Source organism: Puntigrus tetrazona, chromosome 13, assembly GCF_018831695.1.
Source record: "Puntigrus tetrazona isolate hp1 chromosome 13, ASM1883169v1, whole genome shotgun sequence".
Taxonomy (NCBI): domain Eukaryota; kingdom Metazoa; phylum Chordata; class Actinopteri; order Cypriniformes; family Cyprinidae; genus Puntigrus; species Puntigrus tetrazona.
In genome coordinates, this window is record NC_056711.1 from 19,494,047 (window position 1) to 19,509,715 (window position 15,669).

Here is a 15,669-nt window from a genome sequence, read left to right on the forward strand (position 1 = left end):
GGATTTTCTTAAAAAAAAAAAAAAAAAAAGTATTTATAATCATATCCTAAAAACATTCATATTATGTCATTTTAATAATTTAACAAATTAAAACTATTTAATATATATATAAAAAAAACATAATAAAATGAAAAAAAGACTACCAAAAAAATAAATAAAAATTATAATTAATGTAAAATATTAAAACTGCACTCTACATGATACACTAATATTTCAAACTTTATTTTTTAATGTTTCCGTATCCTAAAATGTTCAGTTCCGTTTAAATAGCGATTTTCAATGCGGTCTAAGGGCCCACTGTACATCACACGTACTGTATCTGGACATTTGCTGAGGTTGTGTGCGTTTGTTTTAAAATAGGCCGACACTGCACCCTGTTGACGCAGAAGAAATCAAATCTAGTCAAACAAACGTGCCGCCTTCTCTCATGCACTAAATCAAATATATTCTTACACACTTTTACACCTCAGAGACCCCTCGTGTCAAACAGAGGATCTCAATAATTATATAAGTAACAGTCATAAGTTCATAAGTCATACATTTTTCACAATTTGACATTACATTACACTCGAGCGTCGCGTTTAGTGATTTGATCACAACAAGCGTCCGTGATTGGTCCATCCGGTCATTCTAACTGTTACTTTTCTCAGCGCTTTTTAAAAAGGAGGGGGTTTACTATACAGCGGAATGAATTTTACTCCGGTGTAAACATGTCCGATAAATCAATAAATCCCATTTGTTTTTGAATAGTGGCTAGCTATGGCGATTATTTTGGGTCTTTTTGCATTTTTTTTTTTTGCATTTCTCACAGAACGCATGCGTAACTTCGGTTTACGTGACGCGAGCTTCGGCTTACGTGACGTCCGTCTAGCGCGTTTACGTAGAAAAACAATAGAAAAGCGGCGCTCGCGCACGTCCTAACGAATTATTTTCCCTCTATGAATCCTAAATGAAAATAAAAGCGGATCGTGTCGGCCACGTGGGTAGTTGTAAAAGGATACACAGAACTTCCTATTGGTCCGCAGTGTCGTGGCGTCAAACGGTCCTCCTCTTCCCTTTCCGCGCGCCAGCAGCGTTTTCCCGCGAACTCTTAGCTCCGCGGTTCTATGTCTGCTGGGATGCGACGTGCAAATCGCTTTCTCGAGTGATTAAACGTTACACCGCGCAGCATCCTTCGGGAGACATGGCGAAGCAAAGTTCTCTTTTTAACTTCTTCACCAAGTCGCCTCCCCTCGCGGCGAAGGCCAAATCCAACCCGTCTCCAGCGGAGGCGGATGCGGCGAGCAGATCCAACACCTCACCCAAAGAAGAAGCCAAAGTCAACGGCAAGAAAACGCCATCAAAACCCGTCAAAGCTCAAGCTAAAGCCGGACACGCGAAACTATTCGGAGAGAAAGCGGTCAATGCAAAAGAGAGGTGCAACGATTTTGTACTTGTTACCATGGTGACACAGCGTCAATACCATAACGACGCTAAAATTGAGTTTAAAAATGGTGCTTTTTAAACTAACGTTACCTTAGTGTACAGCACTATTGTCATGATCTTACTGATTTTATGGCAGTGCATTTCCCTAGAATATAATGTATGCGTTATTTAATAACTAACGGAGAAGTAAATTACATGGGCTTTTAGGAAAACCGTTATTGGAAAACCATATTTTGCACCCTCGAGTCATGACAAACGTACCGCCTTTTACGTTGTGCAAGTAGTGGTTGAAATATTTCACTTTTTTAGATCATTGGCACCGTCTCGGGTGTCATTGAGAAAACTCACCAGAGCATTATGTGTAATATTTGACTCCACGTGCTGCTTCTGAGTGTTTGGCGGGAGACTGTGGATCAGGTTTCCCAGCGATTCTTTATTTTTTTTTCTAGCCAGTCTTGACCAATAGGAGCGTCGGTTACAAAGATTCTCCATAGCAACCAATAAGTTCCGTTAAAATTCGCTACTACGGTGGTCTTTGCTCTAAAATAATAATTAATTACATAATAATAATTAATTACTTGTGTGATATTAATTATTATTCTAAGAAATATTTACTAACACCTTTTTACCAATAGGACAAAAATATCCATAGTAACCATATTTAAAAATATACGTTAAAACCCACCGCTGGTTTTAACGTATATTTTTAATATATACGGTAGAAGAATATAAACATGAGGCCAAGACGAGTGTAAGAACCCTGAAAGCATGTTGTTTGCTTATTGTTATGAATTATTGAAATTATTTTGTATTTATTTAGTATGTAGTATCAAGTTCTTGTTATATTAAGCTTATATATGGTTTGTTCTGTGTTCTTTAAATGTGACTATTTAATTTTAGCTCTATCGGGTGTATGACTGATTAAAATGTATTAATATAAAAAAAAAGTGCAATGATGTTATACTAATTGACAAATCAGTTGATTTTAACAGAGCAGACTAAACTTAATATAAATGATTTTTGTACTTAATTGATTATAGTTTGACATTTTTTGACTAGATACATTTTTGTTGTATCTCATTTTAGGTGGATATTTGTTTTTACTCTTGCTTTATTTGAATGAACGTCTCACGAAGACCATTGTTTGTCTCCAGCAGAGAACCGTCATCCATATTTAGTGCTGGCACTCTGGTTTGGGCCAAGATGGAAGGACATCCCTGGTGGCCCTGTATGGTTGTTCCTCAGCCTCTCACAGGACAGCAGATGAGAGGCCGTGGTCGGGACCAGAGACTCCACGTTCACTTCTTTGACGAACCACCAACCCGAGGCTGGGTTAACACCAAATACATAAGAGAGTATCAAGGTGAGCAGGTCTTCATTTCCAAGAGAACATCCATGTTTTATCAGCTTCCTTTTCAAGTTATTCAAATCTGAAAAAATATTTTATTCTGACCTTACCTGCTTGTTCCTTCAAGGCTCTGATAGTGCAGATGCCAGATCAGGTGGCATGTTCTTCAGCGGTAAGCCTGTGATCCGTAAAGCGATGGAGCTGGCAGATGTTGCGATGAAGGACAGCCCTGAGCAGAGACTGAAGATGTCCGTGTGCGCGGATCCTTCAGGTGACGAAGAGGAGGATGAGGAGGATATGGAGGTGAGCAAACACTAGAGTAAATAAAATTAACATTTAGTTTGAAGTGGATCATTGAACCAAAAATTTTAATTCAGTAACTTGCCTTAGTCTTTCTAAATTTGTTTGACCTACTGCTTAGTGTCACCAATGCATAGTGTCTACAGCCAAAAACAACACGGAAGAGCACCATTGAAAGCAGTTTATATGACTTGGGTACTATATTCAACAGTTCTGAAGTCATGCAATAATTTTTGCACGAGGAACAGAGCGAAATTAAAGTAGTTATTTATTGAAAACGGCTCTGTTTTTCACAGAATGTGGGAAAAAAGCAAGTCATATAGGTTTGCAACAGCATGATGGTAAGTTAAAGTAGCTTTTAGAAGGGATGAATTAGGCTAAAAAAAACAAACAAAAATAATATTTAAATCCTGTATAGGAATTTCAAGAGAAAATATTGACATGTTGATCATGTCTTAGCAGTTGCCTGTCAGCTCTATCAAAGAAAGTAGTTCTGTTGTACATGCTTTGTGCATTAATTATGTGGTCTTTTTAATCATTTTGTCATTAGATTGAACATTGCATCAGCTTTGTATTGTTGTCTCCCATTTTGTAACTTAATTACTTTTGTTGCGTTTGCATTATTTTTAATTTCATTGTGTAATATTTTATTGTAGGTTGATAAATCAACTTTGTCGGATGCAGAAATGTCCGAGGAGGAGGTTAAAGAAAAGGCGAAGCCCAGTCGACGTTCATCTCGTGCCGCGGCTGAAAAAGGTCAAAAACCGAAGCGGCGCCGAATCGTGGTGGCGTCTGACAGCAATGACTCCGGCGAAGAGTTTAATCCTGATCAGGCAGGAGGAAGCAGTGACGAGGATGACGAGGAGGGAGTGAGTAGCGGTGCTGAGGAAGAAGAAAGCGAGCCTGGGTCGGAACCAGACAGCCCTGTGAAACAGGTGAAGCGCAAACGTCCTCTAGAAAAGCCTGCTAAGCCAAAGAGCAAACCAGACACCCCGAAACGAGCACCTGCAGCTCTTTCATCAGTGGCGTCGGACACCAAATCTCGACTTTCTGCTTTCTCCGCACCGGACAACTTCGAAAGTCAGAGCAGCAGCGCAAACGGGACGGATGGAGGACCAACTGTGTGGGACCACGAGAAGCTCGAGTGGCTGCAAGACGGCAAGAGAAAGGATGCACAGCGCAAACGTCAGTCTGACGAAAACTACGACCCCACGACTCTATACGTTCCCGATGATTTCCTTAACAGGACGACGCCTGGAATGCGCCGTTGGTGGCAGCTGAAGTCTGAGATGTTTGACACCGTCCTGTTCTACAAAGTCGGTAAGTTCTACGAGCTCTACCACATGGATGCTGTGATTGGCGTCAACGAACTCGGCCTCACCTTCATGAAGGGTTCTTGGGCCCATTCCGGCTTCCCCGAAATCGGTTTCGGACGCTTCTCAGACGTGCTTGTGCAAAAGGGCTACAAAGTGGCTCGTGTGGAACAGACCGAGACCCCTGAAATGATGGAAGCGCGTTGTAAGACGTTAGCGCGTCCGACTAAATTCGACCGCGTCGTCAAGCGCGAGGTTTGCCGGATCATTACGCGAGGGACTCAGACATACAGCGTGCTCGACGGTGCCCCTTCTGAAACTCAGAGCAAGTATCTGTTGAGCATTAAAGAGAAGAGCGAGGAGGACAGTGCGGGACATGGACACATCTACGGGGTGTGTTTCATTGACACCTCGGTGGGCCGCTTTCATATCGGCCAATTCCAGGATGACCGCCATTGTTCCCGTTTGCGTACTCTTGTTGCGCATTATTCTCCAGCTCAGGTGCTTTACGAGAAGGGCAACCCGTCAGCTGAGACGCTGAAAATCTTTAAAGCCATCTTGTCTTCAACTTTACAAGAAGGCCTCAATGCTGGTTCGCAGTTTTGGGATGCGCAGAAGACCCTCAAGGTCTTTGCAGAGGAAGACTACTTCAGCGAAAGCAACGCAGACAATGAAAAGGCATCGGTGTTGCCTTTGACTCTCAAAGCAATGACGTCCGAATGCGATGCTTTAAGTCTCACTCCAAAAGCGGGCTACGAACTTGCTCTTTCCGCACTTGGTGGATGCATGTTCTACTTGAAGAAATGTCTAGTGGATAAGGAGCTTTTTTCAATGGGCAACTTCGAGGAGTATGTTCCTGTCGACGTGGAGATGGAGCAAGCTGGAGGAGCGTCAAGTTTTTTCGCCCAGACTCGTCAACGAATGGTTTTGGATGGAGTGACGCTAGCTAACCTTGAGATCCTTCAGAACAGCTCAACTGGAGGTCCTGAGGGAACCCTACTTGAGCGACTGGACACGTGTTGCACCCCCTTCGGTAAACGCTTGCTAAAGCAATGGCTCTGCGCCCCTCTTTGCAATTCGTCCTCCATCGGGGATCGCTTGGATGCCGTGGAGGACCTGATGGGCGCGCCGTCCCAAGCAACCGAAGTCACAGACCTGCTAAAGAAGCTTCCGGATCTGGAAAGACTGCTTAGCAAGATCCACAGCATGGGCACTCCTTTGAAAGGGCAGGACCATCCAGACTCCAGAGCCATTCTCTACGAAGAAGTCGTCTACAGCAAACGCAAGATCGCCGACTTCCTCGCAGCCCTTGAGGGCTTTAAAGTTATGAGAGAAATCGTGTCGGTCATGGAGCCTGTCGCAGAAGGCTTCAAATCTAAACTGCTGCGTCACGTGATGCTCGTCAAGACTGAAAACGAAGATGGGCTTTTCCCAGACCTTTCTCCTGAGCTCAAACGTTGGGATACGGCTTTCGACCATCAGAAAGCTCGCACCACAGGCGTCATCACGCCAAAGGTCGGCTTCGATCCAGAGTATGACCAAGCTTTAAATGGGATAAAAGACTCTGAGAAAGGCCTGCAGGAATACCTGGACCGACAGAAGAAGAGACTGGGCTGTAAGAATCTGTCTTATTGGGGAACGGGAAGGAACCGCTACCAGCTCGAAGTTCCAGACAGCCTTTCCGATAGAAGCTTGCCGGAGGAGTATGAGGTGAGGTCCACTAAAAAAGGCTGGAAACGGTACTCGACTAAGGAGATTGAACGGCTGTTTTCAGAGCTACAGAGCTGGGAAGACAAACGAGACGCAGCGCTGAAGGACTGCATGAGAAGACTCTTCTATAATTTCGACAAGAATTGCAAAGACTGGCAGACAGCGGTTGAATGCATGGCAGTGCTTGGTAAGAAAAATTAACTATGTTGATATGAGAAAAAGAGAATGAATTGTTTCCTTTTCATCAAAATGTACTACTTCCGTCATATATAACGTATACCATACAATAATGCCAAATTTTTCAACTCCAATCTGAAAATAAGCAGGTTTTCAACTTGGACTGTAGTTTAGACTGTAGTTCTTTATAAATAATTGGCAAAAGTGTTGATTTGAGGTAGTTATCAATGCATTTACATGCACAAACGTCTTTGAAAGTTTTGCATTGAAGACTTTTGCAGGATCCTGGACATTAACAGGAGAGTTAAAGTTTTTTCACAACAATGCCCTGCAACTTTGCATTTTTTACATTCATATGTTTACATTCAAGGATACAGTGTTTGTGTAAATCGCTATCGACAAATGTTGAGGTGTGTAACATGACCTTGCAGATTGTTGCTTTAAGCATATTGTTCAAGACTGTGCATGTATGAATTCGAAAGTTTTAATGGCACGTTTCAGTATTTGGCATTGAAATAATGCTAAATAATAAACAATTACACCAGTTCATTCAAATTCTAAACATTTGAGTCAGGGTGTGTATATAACCTTAACTACCGGGAACTTAAGTTTAACATAAAAAATTTAGCTTTCTCCAGAATTTGAGGTTAGGATAATAGCAAATGTTATATTTAATGAAAAAGATGAGTTGAAATGAAATGTTCTTGTTCTCCTTACCTCTGCAGATGTGCTGCTGAGCATGTCCCGGTACAGTCAGAGCGGCGACGGGCCCATGGCGAGACCAGAGATTGTTCTCCCGGGGGACGGGTCTCAGTCACGTCCTTTCCTGGATCTCCGAGGGTCCCGTCACCCTTGTGTCACCAAGACCTTCTTCGGGATGACTTCATCCCCAATGACATCTTCATCGGCTGCTCCGGTAGCGAAGATGATGATGATGATGGTGGTAAAGCACTTGCCCCATGTGTTTTGGTCACCGGACCGAACATGGGAGGCAAGTCCACCCTAATGAGACAGGTGAGTGTTGCTAATTAAAAAAACCACACACAATAATTGTTTTATGTTGTAAAGTAAGCATTGTTCTGGGGGTATAAAACTGAATTAATGTCTTTAAATTATAATCGAATGCATTTATTAGCAATACCGAATGTAATACACATGCTTTTCTTTTCCTGAATACATTTTACATAAACCCTTTTAATCCAAAATGTATTGCATTGCATTCAAAGTATACTTTTTTTTTTTTTTTTTTTTTTTTTTTTTTTGGATTCAGCTACAGAAATTCAATACTTATTTGCTCCTTTCCCATGTCTTGTGTAAAATAATTTCAGCCGCACCCAAATAATTGTACTGAATCGATCAAATTTCCGTTAGGTTTGCATTTAGTAATCAAATTATTATCAGACCAGATAATGTTACGCGTACGGCCCCCATCATTTAATGTGACTTTGAATGTAGCTGAGAAACGTTTAGGCAAATTTCACACTATAATGTGTTGAGCAGCTGTTCAGGCAGGAAGGAGGATGTGGTTTGAGCTCCTATATATGGAAATGCAGGTTTCTGCATCATGTTTTCTCTCTTGTTCAGGTATGTAAATTAACATAATTTGGTGAACATAAAAAATAAGAATATTAATTAAATCTAACAATCATGGATCTTATTTTTATTATTATTTAATGTTTTTTTATTATTAATTAAAGAAATTAATTTTATTAATTAATTTTATTTTTATTAATTTTATTTAATTAAAGAAAAAGGATTTGAACTGAAATTTCAGGTTTCCATATCATTTTTTTAGCCTGTTTAGTTGTTCAGGCCGAACATTGTCAATAAACAAAACCAAATAACAAATTAATATATTTAAAAATAGTATATAATATATATATTGTATTGTACTTTATGTAGACATTTTTTTTGGTTCAAAAGGGTTGGGAAATTTTGCAGAACTACACACATTTATTAACCTCATATCAGTTGAATGGAATTGAAATTAATTAAAAATGCTCTGACTGCAGGAGTATCGATAATCGAAAATGTTAATGCCCTGTTAAAATGACAGCGCCGTGCACGTAATTTGATCAGATTTTGCTCTTTGTGTTCTTCAGTGTGGTCTGGTGGTGATTTTGGCTCAGCTGGGCTGTTATGTACCTGCCGAGAGTCTGTCCCTCACTCCTGTGGACCGAGTCTTCACTCGTCTCGGCGCCTCTGATCGTATCATGTCAGGTACATTACCTCTTGTTTCTTATCCGTTCAGCCCTCACGCGTGAGCTTGACGTTCATAGGCCGTGTCTGGTTTTCTAGGTGAAAGCACGTTCTTCGTGGAGCTGAGCGAGACGGCCAGTATCCTGCTGCACGCCACCAACCACTCCCTCGTCCTGCTGGATGAACTGGGTCACTTAGCTGCTCGTCTCTCATTAAACCGCGCTGTAATGAAAAGCGAAAGTAAGTCCTAACTTTTTGCACCGCTTGAACCGCAGGCAGAGGCACGGCCACGTACGACGGCACGGCTATCGCGAGCGCGGTGGTGAACGAGCTGTCGGAGAAGATCCGCTGCCGGACCCTGTTCTCCACTCATTACCACTCACTGGTGGAGGACCACGTCCAGGACCCCGCCGTCAGGCTCGGACACATGGTCGGTTTCCCCGTCTTCACCTTCATACTGAAAATACCACTGTGGGTTTTAAAAAAAAGTTGCAAGCATTTTTTTGATCATTTTCAACCGAATTTGACGGCTTTCACAATATGCTGCTATACATATACAAACGTGTTTATATGTCAAAATAAAGAAGCCTCTGCTTTCAAACCAAAAAAATCTGAATGCAGAAAAATATGCGTGCATGAATGAAGAAACAAAAAAGAATAAAATATGAATAAAAATTAATATTGTATGAATAATACTAAACTAACGCACATTGGAACTTGGAAAGTCTACAAATAAATGTTAAAGTTAAAAAAAAAAAAAAAACTTTACCTTGAAAGTACAGCCTGAACGTAGAAAGTCTGTAAGAAATTGATTTAATAAAAATTGTAGTTAATCTAAGACAGAAAATATTAATTAGCTCCTTTTAAAATGGTAATAAAAACAACAAAATTACTAAAATATGAATTAAAATTAAGGCAAAGACAGAAAATATTTAAAAAGCTGATTTAAAAGTAATTAAAAAAAACTGTCACAAACCTAGACGCATTTAAAATGTTAACTAAAAATAAAATAAAAATTCAAAATTCAGTTGTTTGCTAACATTATCCAGTTTTCAGTTTCTGACATGATTATTCAAGACCGCTATCTTTCATACATTATATCTGTAATGTTTATCTGGTCTCACTGACTGAGCGATGTTTTCTGTCAGGCCTGTATGGTGGAGAACGAGTGCGAGGACCCCAGTCAGGAGACCATCACCTTCCTCTACAAGTTCATCGGCGGCGCGTGTCCCAAGAGTTACGGCTTCAACGCGGCTCGCCTGGCGAACATCCCGGAGGAAGTGATCCAGTGCGGTCATAAGAAGGCCCGCGAGTTCGAGAGGAGCACCGGATCTCTCCGGATATTCAAGTGAGTGTCCTTACGACTGTGCGCTGATTACACCACTCAGATTTTTTGCATCGCGACATACTTTTCACACCAAAATGTCACATTTTAAAACTAATTAACTTGGCTTAAAACGGCTCGGAAGACCAAGTTTAATAAACCCCTTATCCATAAAGCACATACCCCTTTACAGAGCAGAATATGAGTGTCAGTGTTTCTGTGATGAAAACTTCTAAATACAGCATGTCGCATTCTGGTTTCATCCGCTTGCCTGTACACACAATTTATATTTTTAATAATCTGAATACTAGACTTTTATTTATATATATATATATATATATATATATATATATATATATATATATATATATATATATATATATCACTATCTCCTTCCACTTAGGGTTGTCACGATTCAAACTAGTTTAATTCTGTCCCGTCTAAAATGATTCAGTGATTCAATGAATCATCTAAATGATTCGGTGATTCAATGAATCGTCTAAATGATTCAGTGATTCAATGAATCGTCTAAATGATTCGGTGATTCAATGAATCGTCTAAAATGATTCAGTGATTCAATGACTCGCTCAAAAACATAAGACAAATATGTAATCATTAGAAATGATCACTTAATGTATGAGTGAATTAATCCGAATCTTTTTAACAAACTAGTTGGGAAACCGCTTAATGGTTTTGTGGAGGGAGACGTGATATAAAAACACATCTAGCAGCCTATTCAGATTATTAAAAATAAAGGAGTACAGGTGAGCGTCAGGCTTTATCTTAGCTCTGTTTGAAACGTTACGGATAAAGCTGACTGTTTGCTCACTTAAGTTTGTTTTAAATAAAATTATAATATATATATATTACCTAAATATATATATATAAATATATATATATACGTTTATACAGTTATATAACACACCTAAAATATTATTTAAAAAAATTATTTAAAATTTACGTTTATACAATGCGTGTGTATAGGTGTGTGTGTGTTCAATTTAAACCTTTATTTTGGATGTGATGAATCACAACCGTACCAATTAAAAAGAAAAGTTTTGATGGAAAAAAAACTCAGCGAACAGAAATGCATTCCCAGACCTGTTAAAAGTGAGAATGTTTGTCTGTAAGTCAAGTTCAGATCCTCTACTAATTTCTTTCCCATGTTCTCCAGGAAGCTGTGCTCGTTTGCTGAAAACCCCAGCGCTGACCGCGAGCAGCTCACGACTTTGCTTCAGAAGATCAGCGGCCTGTGATGGACGTCATCATCAATTTCTTCTGTTCAATATTCAATACGAGTTATTCAGCCATCACGTAGATAGACAAAGCAAGCACTCACTACTGAAATGATCTAATAAAGTTTATTTTTAAAAATGTAACACGTTCCTCTTTGACTAGGAAATTAAACTTTTGATTAATTACTAACAGCTACATAATGGTTATTGAGTACTTCACAATATATTAAGTCTAGATGTCATGGAACATGCATACAATTCAGGCCGTATGAGAACCCACAGTCACCAAATACAGTTGGATGGAGGGGGGAAAAAAAAATAAAGCACAAAAAAAAAAAAAAAAAAAAAAAAAGCTGTACAGATATTCATCAGAGCTTCAAATCAGCACGAAGCCTCTCTTTAAAATCTCCAGCAATGTCACCTGGGCTCACGGCGCGAGAATGCTTTCGCTCTTAAATCCAGCCGTCGGCCAATCAGGGTGAGGGGCGGGGCCAGTGGGACAAGGGGCGGGGCTAATCACTTAAATGATGCATATGGGTCGAATCGTTAGCACCAGCCTCGTGAAAACACATCACTTTCACGCTCGACATTGCTGGAGAATACTTAGTGTTTCTCTTTCTTCTCTCGTCTTCCTTTTTTTTTTTTTCCTCTTCTCCTCAAATCTCTTTCACAGAAAGAACATACATCCTGCGACATGAGAACGAATACAGCAATCTAAGGTATAAACAACCCCGAAATTAATATACTTATAATAAAATAAAAAGACATTCAAGTACATTTAAGATTTTTGCTTGAAAATACAAAACTACATGAGAAAGCATTAAAATCAAACCTCGAGAACTCAACATCTTTAAAAAAACAAAAACAAAAGGAAATGAAAGCAAAACTGAAGTGCTGGGTCTTTTTTTTCCGTACATATACAAGAGCGCGGTAACGGCTGCACGGGAAGCATGGAGCCTAAACGCTCTGGGTCCGTTTCTCTCGTCATCCTGAGTCCTCGCCGAGTCCACAGCAGAACGTCTGTTAAATAGAAATGTTTCCTTTCAGCGTTCGCGCGACGCTTTCTCTCTCCGAGAGTCTGTTGGAGTAAAATTGAATTATTTCTAGCGTGTGATCTCATCTGAGCTTCAGTTGTGCTGCAGTGTGTTGGACTCTATAGGGGGCGCCGAATCGTACAGCGTGTCTGTGTCGTGCGTGGGCTCTCCGGCGAGCGTGCACGGGTTCGACAGAGTCCCTGCTCCGCAGTCACAGAAAAACCTGAGGACGCAAACATCCAGTCACACACTCAACATTAAAGCATCAGAAAATGTTTCGGAAATACTTTTTTGGAACTCTAGTTATATACAGGGAGAGACGATTTTCTGTGTTTTAATTAAAAAAAAATTATAAAAATATATATATATATATATATATATATATATATATATATATATATATATATATATATATATATATATATATATATATACATACACACACACACACACACAATATTATATTTATGACATTTAAACATTCCTCTAAATTCTCGTATTTATAATACAGTATTCAAATCTAACGAGTGTCTAGACAAATGATGAAATAAATATTTAAGTTAAGAATAAATCTGCATATACATATGTTATCATGGTGTATACAAATAAATATATTTTTTATTATTATTTATTAAATATGATTTTGCAACAATTTTACTTGGAAGTTCTGATACCGTTCAAATAAATAAAATCACTTTGCTTGCAAATGTCTTATTCCTTTAAAAAAAAAATTATATTTTTTCTCTTAAAGTTCGTAACGCGTTTGTTAGCTTATGAATTCTAATAACATTTTGACATTTGCATGGAATTTTTCCTTTCAAGCTGTATCTATAAACGCAGTAGTATTTTATTATTATTATTATATTTTATTTCTATTTTAAGTCGGCATTAGTTAAACTGAGTTACACGCATTTCTTAAAGCACTTACTATGTACTTATTGTATATAATAAATGTCATTTACATCCCACATTTATGAAAAAACATGCATTAAAAAAAGTTTTAAAAGTAGGCTAAATCAGGGCTCCTCAAATCTTACCCAATGCACTGCAGAGTTCAGCTCCAACCCTGATAAAACTCACCTAGCTGTGATTTTGATCCTGAAGACTCAGGTGTGTTTGATTAGGGTTAGAGCTAGATCTGGAGGATCACTAAACGCTTCTCGTTTCAGTAAGCACATGCAAAGCACACTCATAGGGAACGACTGACCTATCGTGTCTAATAAACTCTACGTCGTGCCCTTGATGACACTTCTTGATGCAGTTCACGCAGATGGCGTTGCGGTCTGTGGTGTTACAGGTGTGACACCTGCACAGAGAAACAGAGCGTGAGACAGCGGCCGCTTGCCGTCTTACCGAGATGACAGAGGTGTTCTCAGGAGGAGCGTTACCTGTAAAAATCGTGCATTGGATAGCTGGTGTAACTGGAAATCTTGTACAGGCACTGACCTCTGCTCACCGCTTTCTCTATGGCATCCTGATTGTTCATGATTTTGTTGTCTGTGAAGATTAAAAGGAGAAGAGCGCTCCGTTTTAAGTCCACCGGATCACGGAGCGAGCCGAATGAGGATGTTTTCCACTTTACCTTTCATCGTGACGTTGACGCCAGACGCCAGAAACAGTCCACCGAAGCGGTTGTTGAAAATCTGATTGCCTTCTAGTGTCGCCGTCGCGTGATTCGTGATCTCAATACCTGCAACACAGTTTTATACATTTGTAGAATTTTCTGTGAGAGAAATTGTCTTTTAATTTAAATAAATAAATATAAATATATATATAGACACACATATATATATATACACACACACACAGTATATATACACTGTGTGTGTGTATATGTGTGTATGTGTATATATATATATATATATACACACACACACATATATATGTATATATATATATATATACATATGTGTATATTATATGTATGTATATATATATATATATATATATATATATATATATATATACACATACAGAAAATGACAGAATATGAAAATTATATATATATATATATATATATATATATATATATATATATATATATATATACATATACACACACACACATCACAGTAAGTGATACTAGGAAAGAAAATGCATATGCGCATGTAAATATTTCAAAAATATGCTGTATGTGAATCTATATAACTGATATAATAACTCTTAAATTAACGTTTATTTTAGATGCAATTAATCGCGACAAATTGTTTGACAGCACTTATATACAGCGCAGGTTTGTGTGTGTATGAATGTGCGTGTTCTGTATATTATAATTAGAATATATACTGTGTGTACATTTATAACAAACGTTTCCAATGTACACATTAATATTCATATAATTGTATTATTAATTTATAGATAAATATTGTACATGCATACACAATTTTTCTTAAATATAAACTGTATGTATGCACATATATATATATATATATATATATATATATATATATATATATATATACACATAATAAATAAAATGTATTTTAATAAATATCAATGTAACGAAACACAAATCTGCTCAAAAATACACACAGTCCATAATGAAAGGGTTTAATCTAAAGTAATAATCTAAAGATAGCATGTCAAAAACTAAAACTAACATAAATACAGGTCCACTTTTCCAAAAAAAAAAACATGCAAGACACCAAAAAATATTAAATAAAATCAAGACTATAAAGTGCCTGTAACAGCGAGTCGGAGTAGATGCAACCTCTCTGAGATCACTGAGAGGAAACTACGCACCGGCAGCAAACCCGTCGAATATCCTGTTCTTGCGCAGCACAGGGTGACTGTTAGTACTGATGAGGACTCCAGCCTGAGCGTTCCTGAAGATGTCGTTCTCCTCCAGCAGCCCTACGGCACAAAAACACCCCATCATGAAGCTGAAGCGCTCCGAGCGGAGACGGCGCCAGCTGAGGAGCATCACCTCGTCCTCCGTTGAAGATGCAGATTCCTCCGTCCCGGCCGTCGTGGATCTTGTTCCTGCGGAGCGTGGGGTTGCTGTCGGTCTTGATCCAGACCCCAGCCATGGCGTTGTCGAAGATCTCGTTGTCTTCGATGAAGCCTAAACCTGAGGGGAGACGCGGGGGACGCTTACTCGTCTGATCAAAACACGGAGCGAGACGTCGAAAGGCAAGCGGGAAATATTACCTGAATTGTAAACAAGAATTCCCCCGTTCTGTCCACCCCAGATCTTATTCCGCCTAATTTTAGGATTGCTGCCGGTTCTAGAAGAAGAAATACAAACAAATACAGTTTTAGGACAGTTTGGGGTTTTTGAAGCCATGTCATAACTTCACAAAGTCTGCTGATTATGATGAAATAGACATTAAAAACTCATTTTAAAAAACAATAATATTGTGAGATATAATAATAAATTAAGAAATACTATATAGATAAAAAGAAACTATTTTAGAACTAATAATAAAATTAAAAATATATAATAATAATAAAAATATAATATATATATATATATATATATATATATATATATATATATATATATATATATAGTAGAAAAAAATCACAATTATTTAACTTGACAAACTCATTCATTAAATTTAACATATATATATATATATATACACACACACACACACACACA

The 15,669-nt window shown here is 38.5% G+C and overlaps 2 protein-coding genes across 3 annotated transcripts in view; one reads left to right on the top strand and one right to left on the bottom strand.

Annotated features, from left to right (window-relative positions):
- Positions 1-882: 882 nt before the first annotated feature.
- Positions 883-11,383, top strand: msh6 (mutS homolog 6 (E. coli)). Its single transcript, XM_043254964.1, is given in 11 exon segments — positions 883-1,416; positions 2,580-2,788; positions 2,901-3,076; positions 3,730-6,283; positions 6,999-7,145; positions 7,148-7,287; positions 8,376-8,493; positions 8,572-8,661; positions 8,748-8,902; positions 9,621-9,820; positions 10,971-11,383. Coding segments are annotated over 11 exon segments (4,338 nt in total). The 5' UTR covers positions 883-949; the 3' UTR covers positions 11,053-11,383.
- A 432-nt stretch (positions 11,384-11,815) lies between these two features.
- The window catches only part of fbxo11a (F-box protein 11a), a 26,142-nt gene continuing 22,288 nt past the window's right edge, over positions 11,816-15,669 (bottom strand). Inside the window, exons 16-22 of one of the 2 annotated variants that reach the window (XM_043254965.1) lie at positions 15,216-15,292; positions 14,992-15,135; positions 14,808-14,918; positions 13,648-13,755; positions 13,454-13,562; positions 13,273-13,371; positions 11,816-12,288 (exon numbers count right to left, since the gene is read on the bottom strand). In XM_043254965.1, the coding sequence (XP_043110900.1) occupies positions 12,159-12,288; positions 13,273-13,371; positions 13,454-13,562; positions 13,648-13,755; positions 14,808-14,918; positions 14,992-15,135; positions 15,216-15,292 (778 nt within the window). In that variant the 3' untranslated portion in view covers positions 11,816-12,158. The remainder of the gene's footprint in view (positions 12,289-13,272; positions 13,372-13,453; positions 13,563-13,647; positions 13,756-14,807; positions 14,919-14,991; positions 15,136-15,215; positions 15,293-15,669) is intronic. The other variant, XM_043254966.1, reaches the window with a different exon arrangement.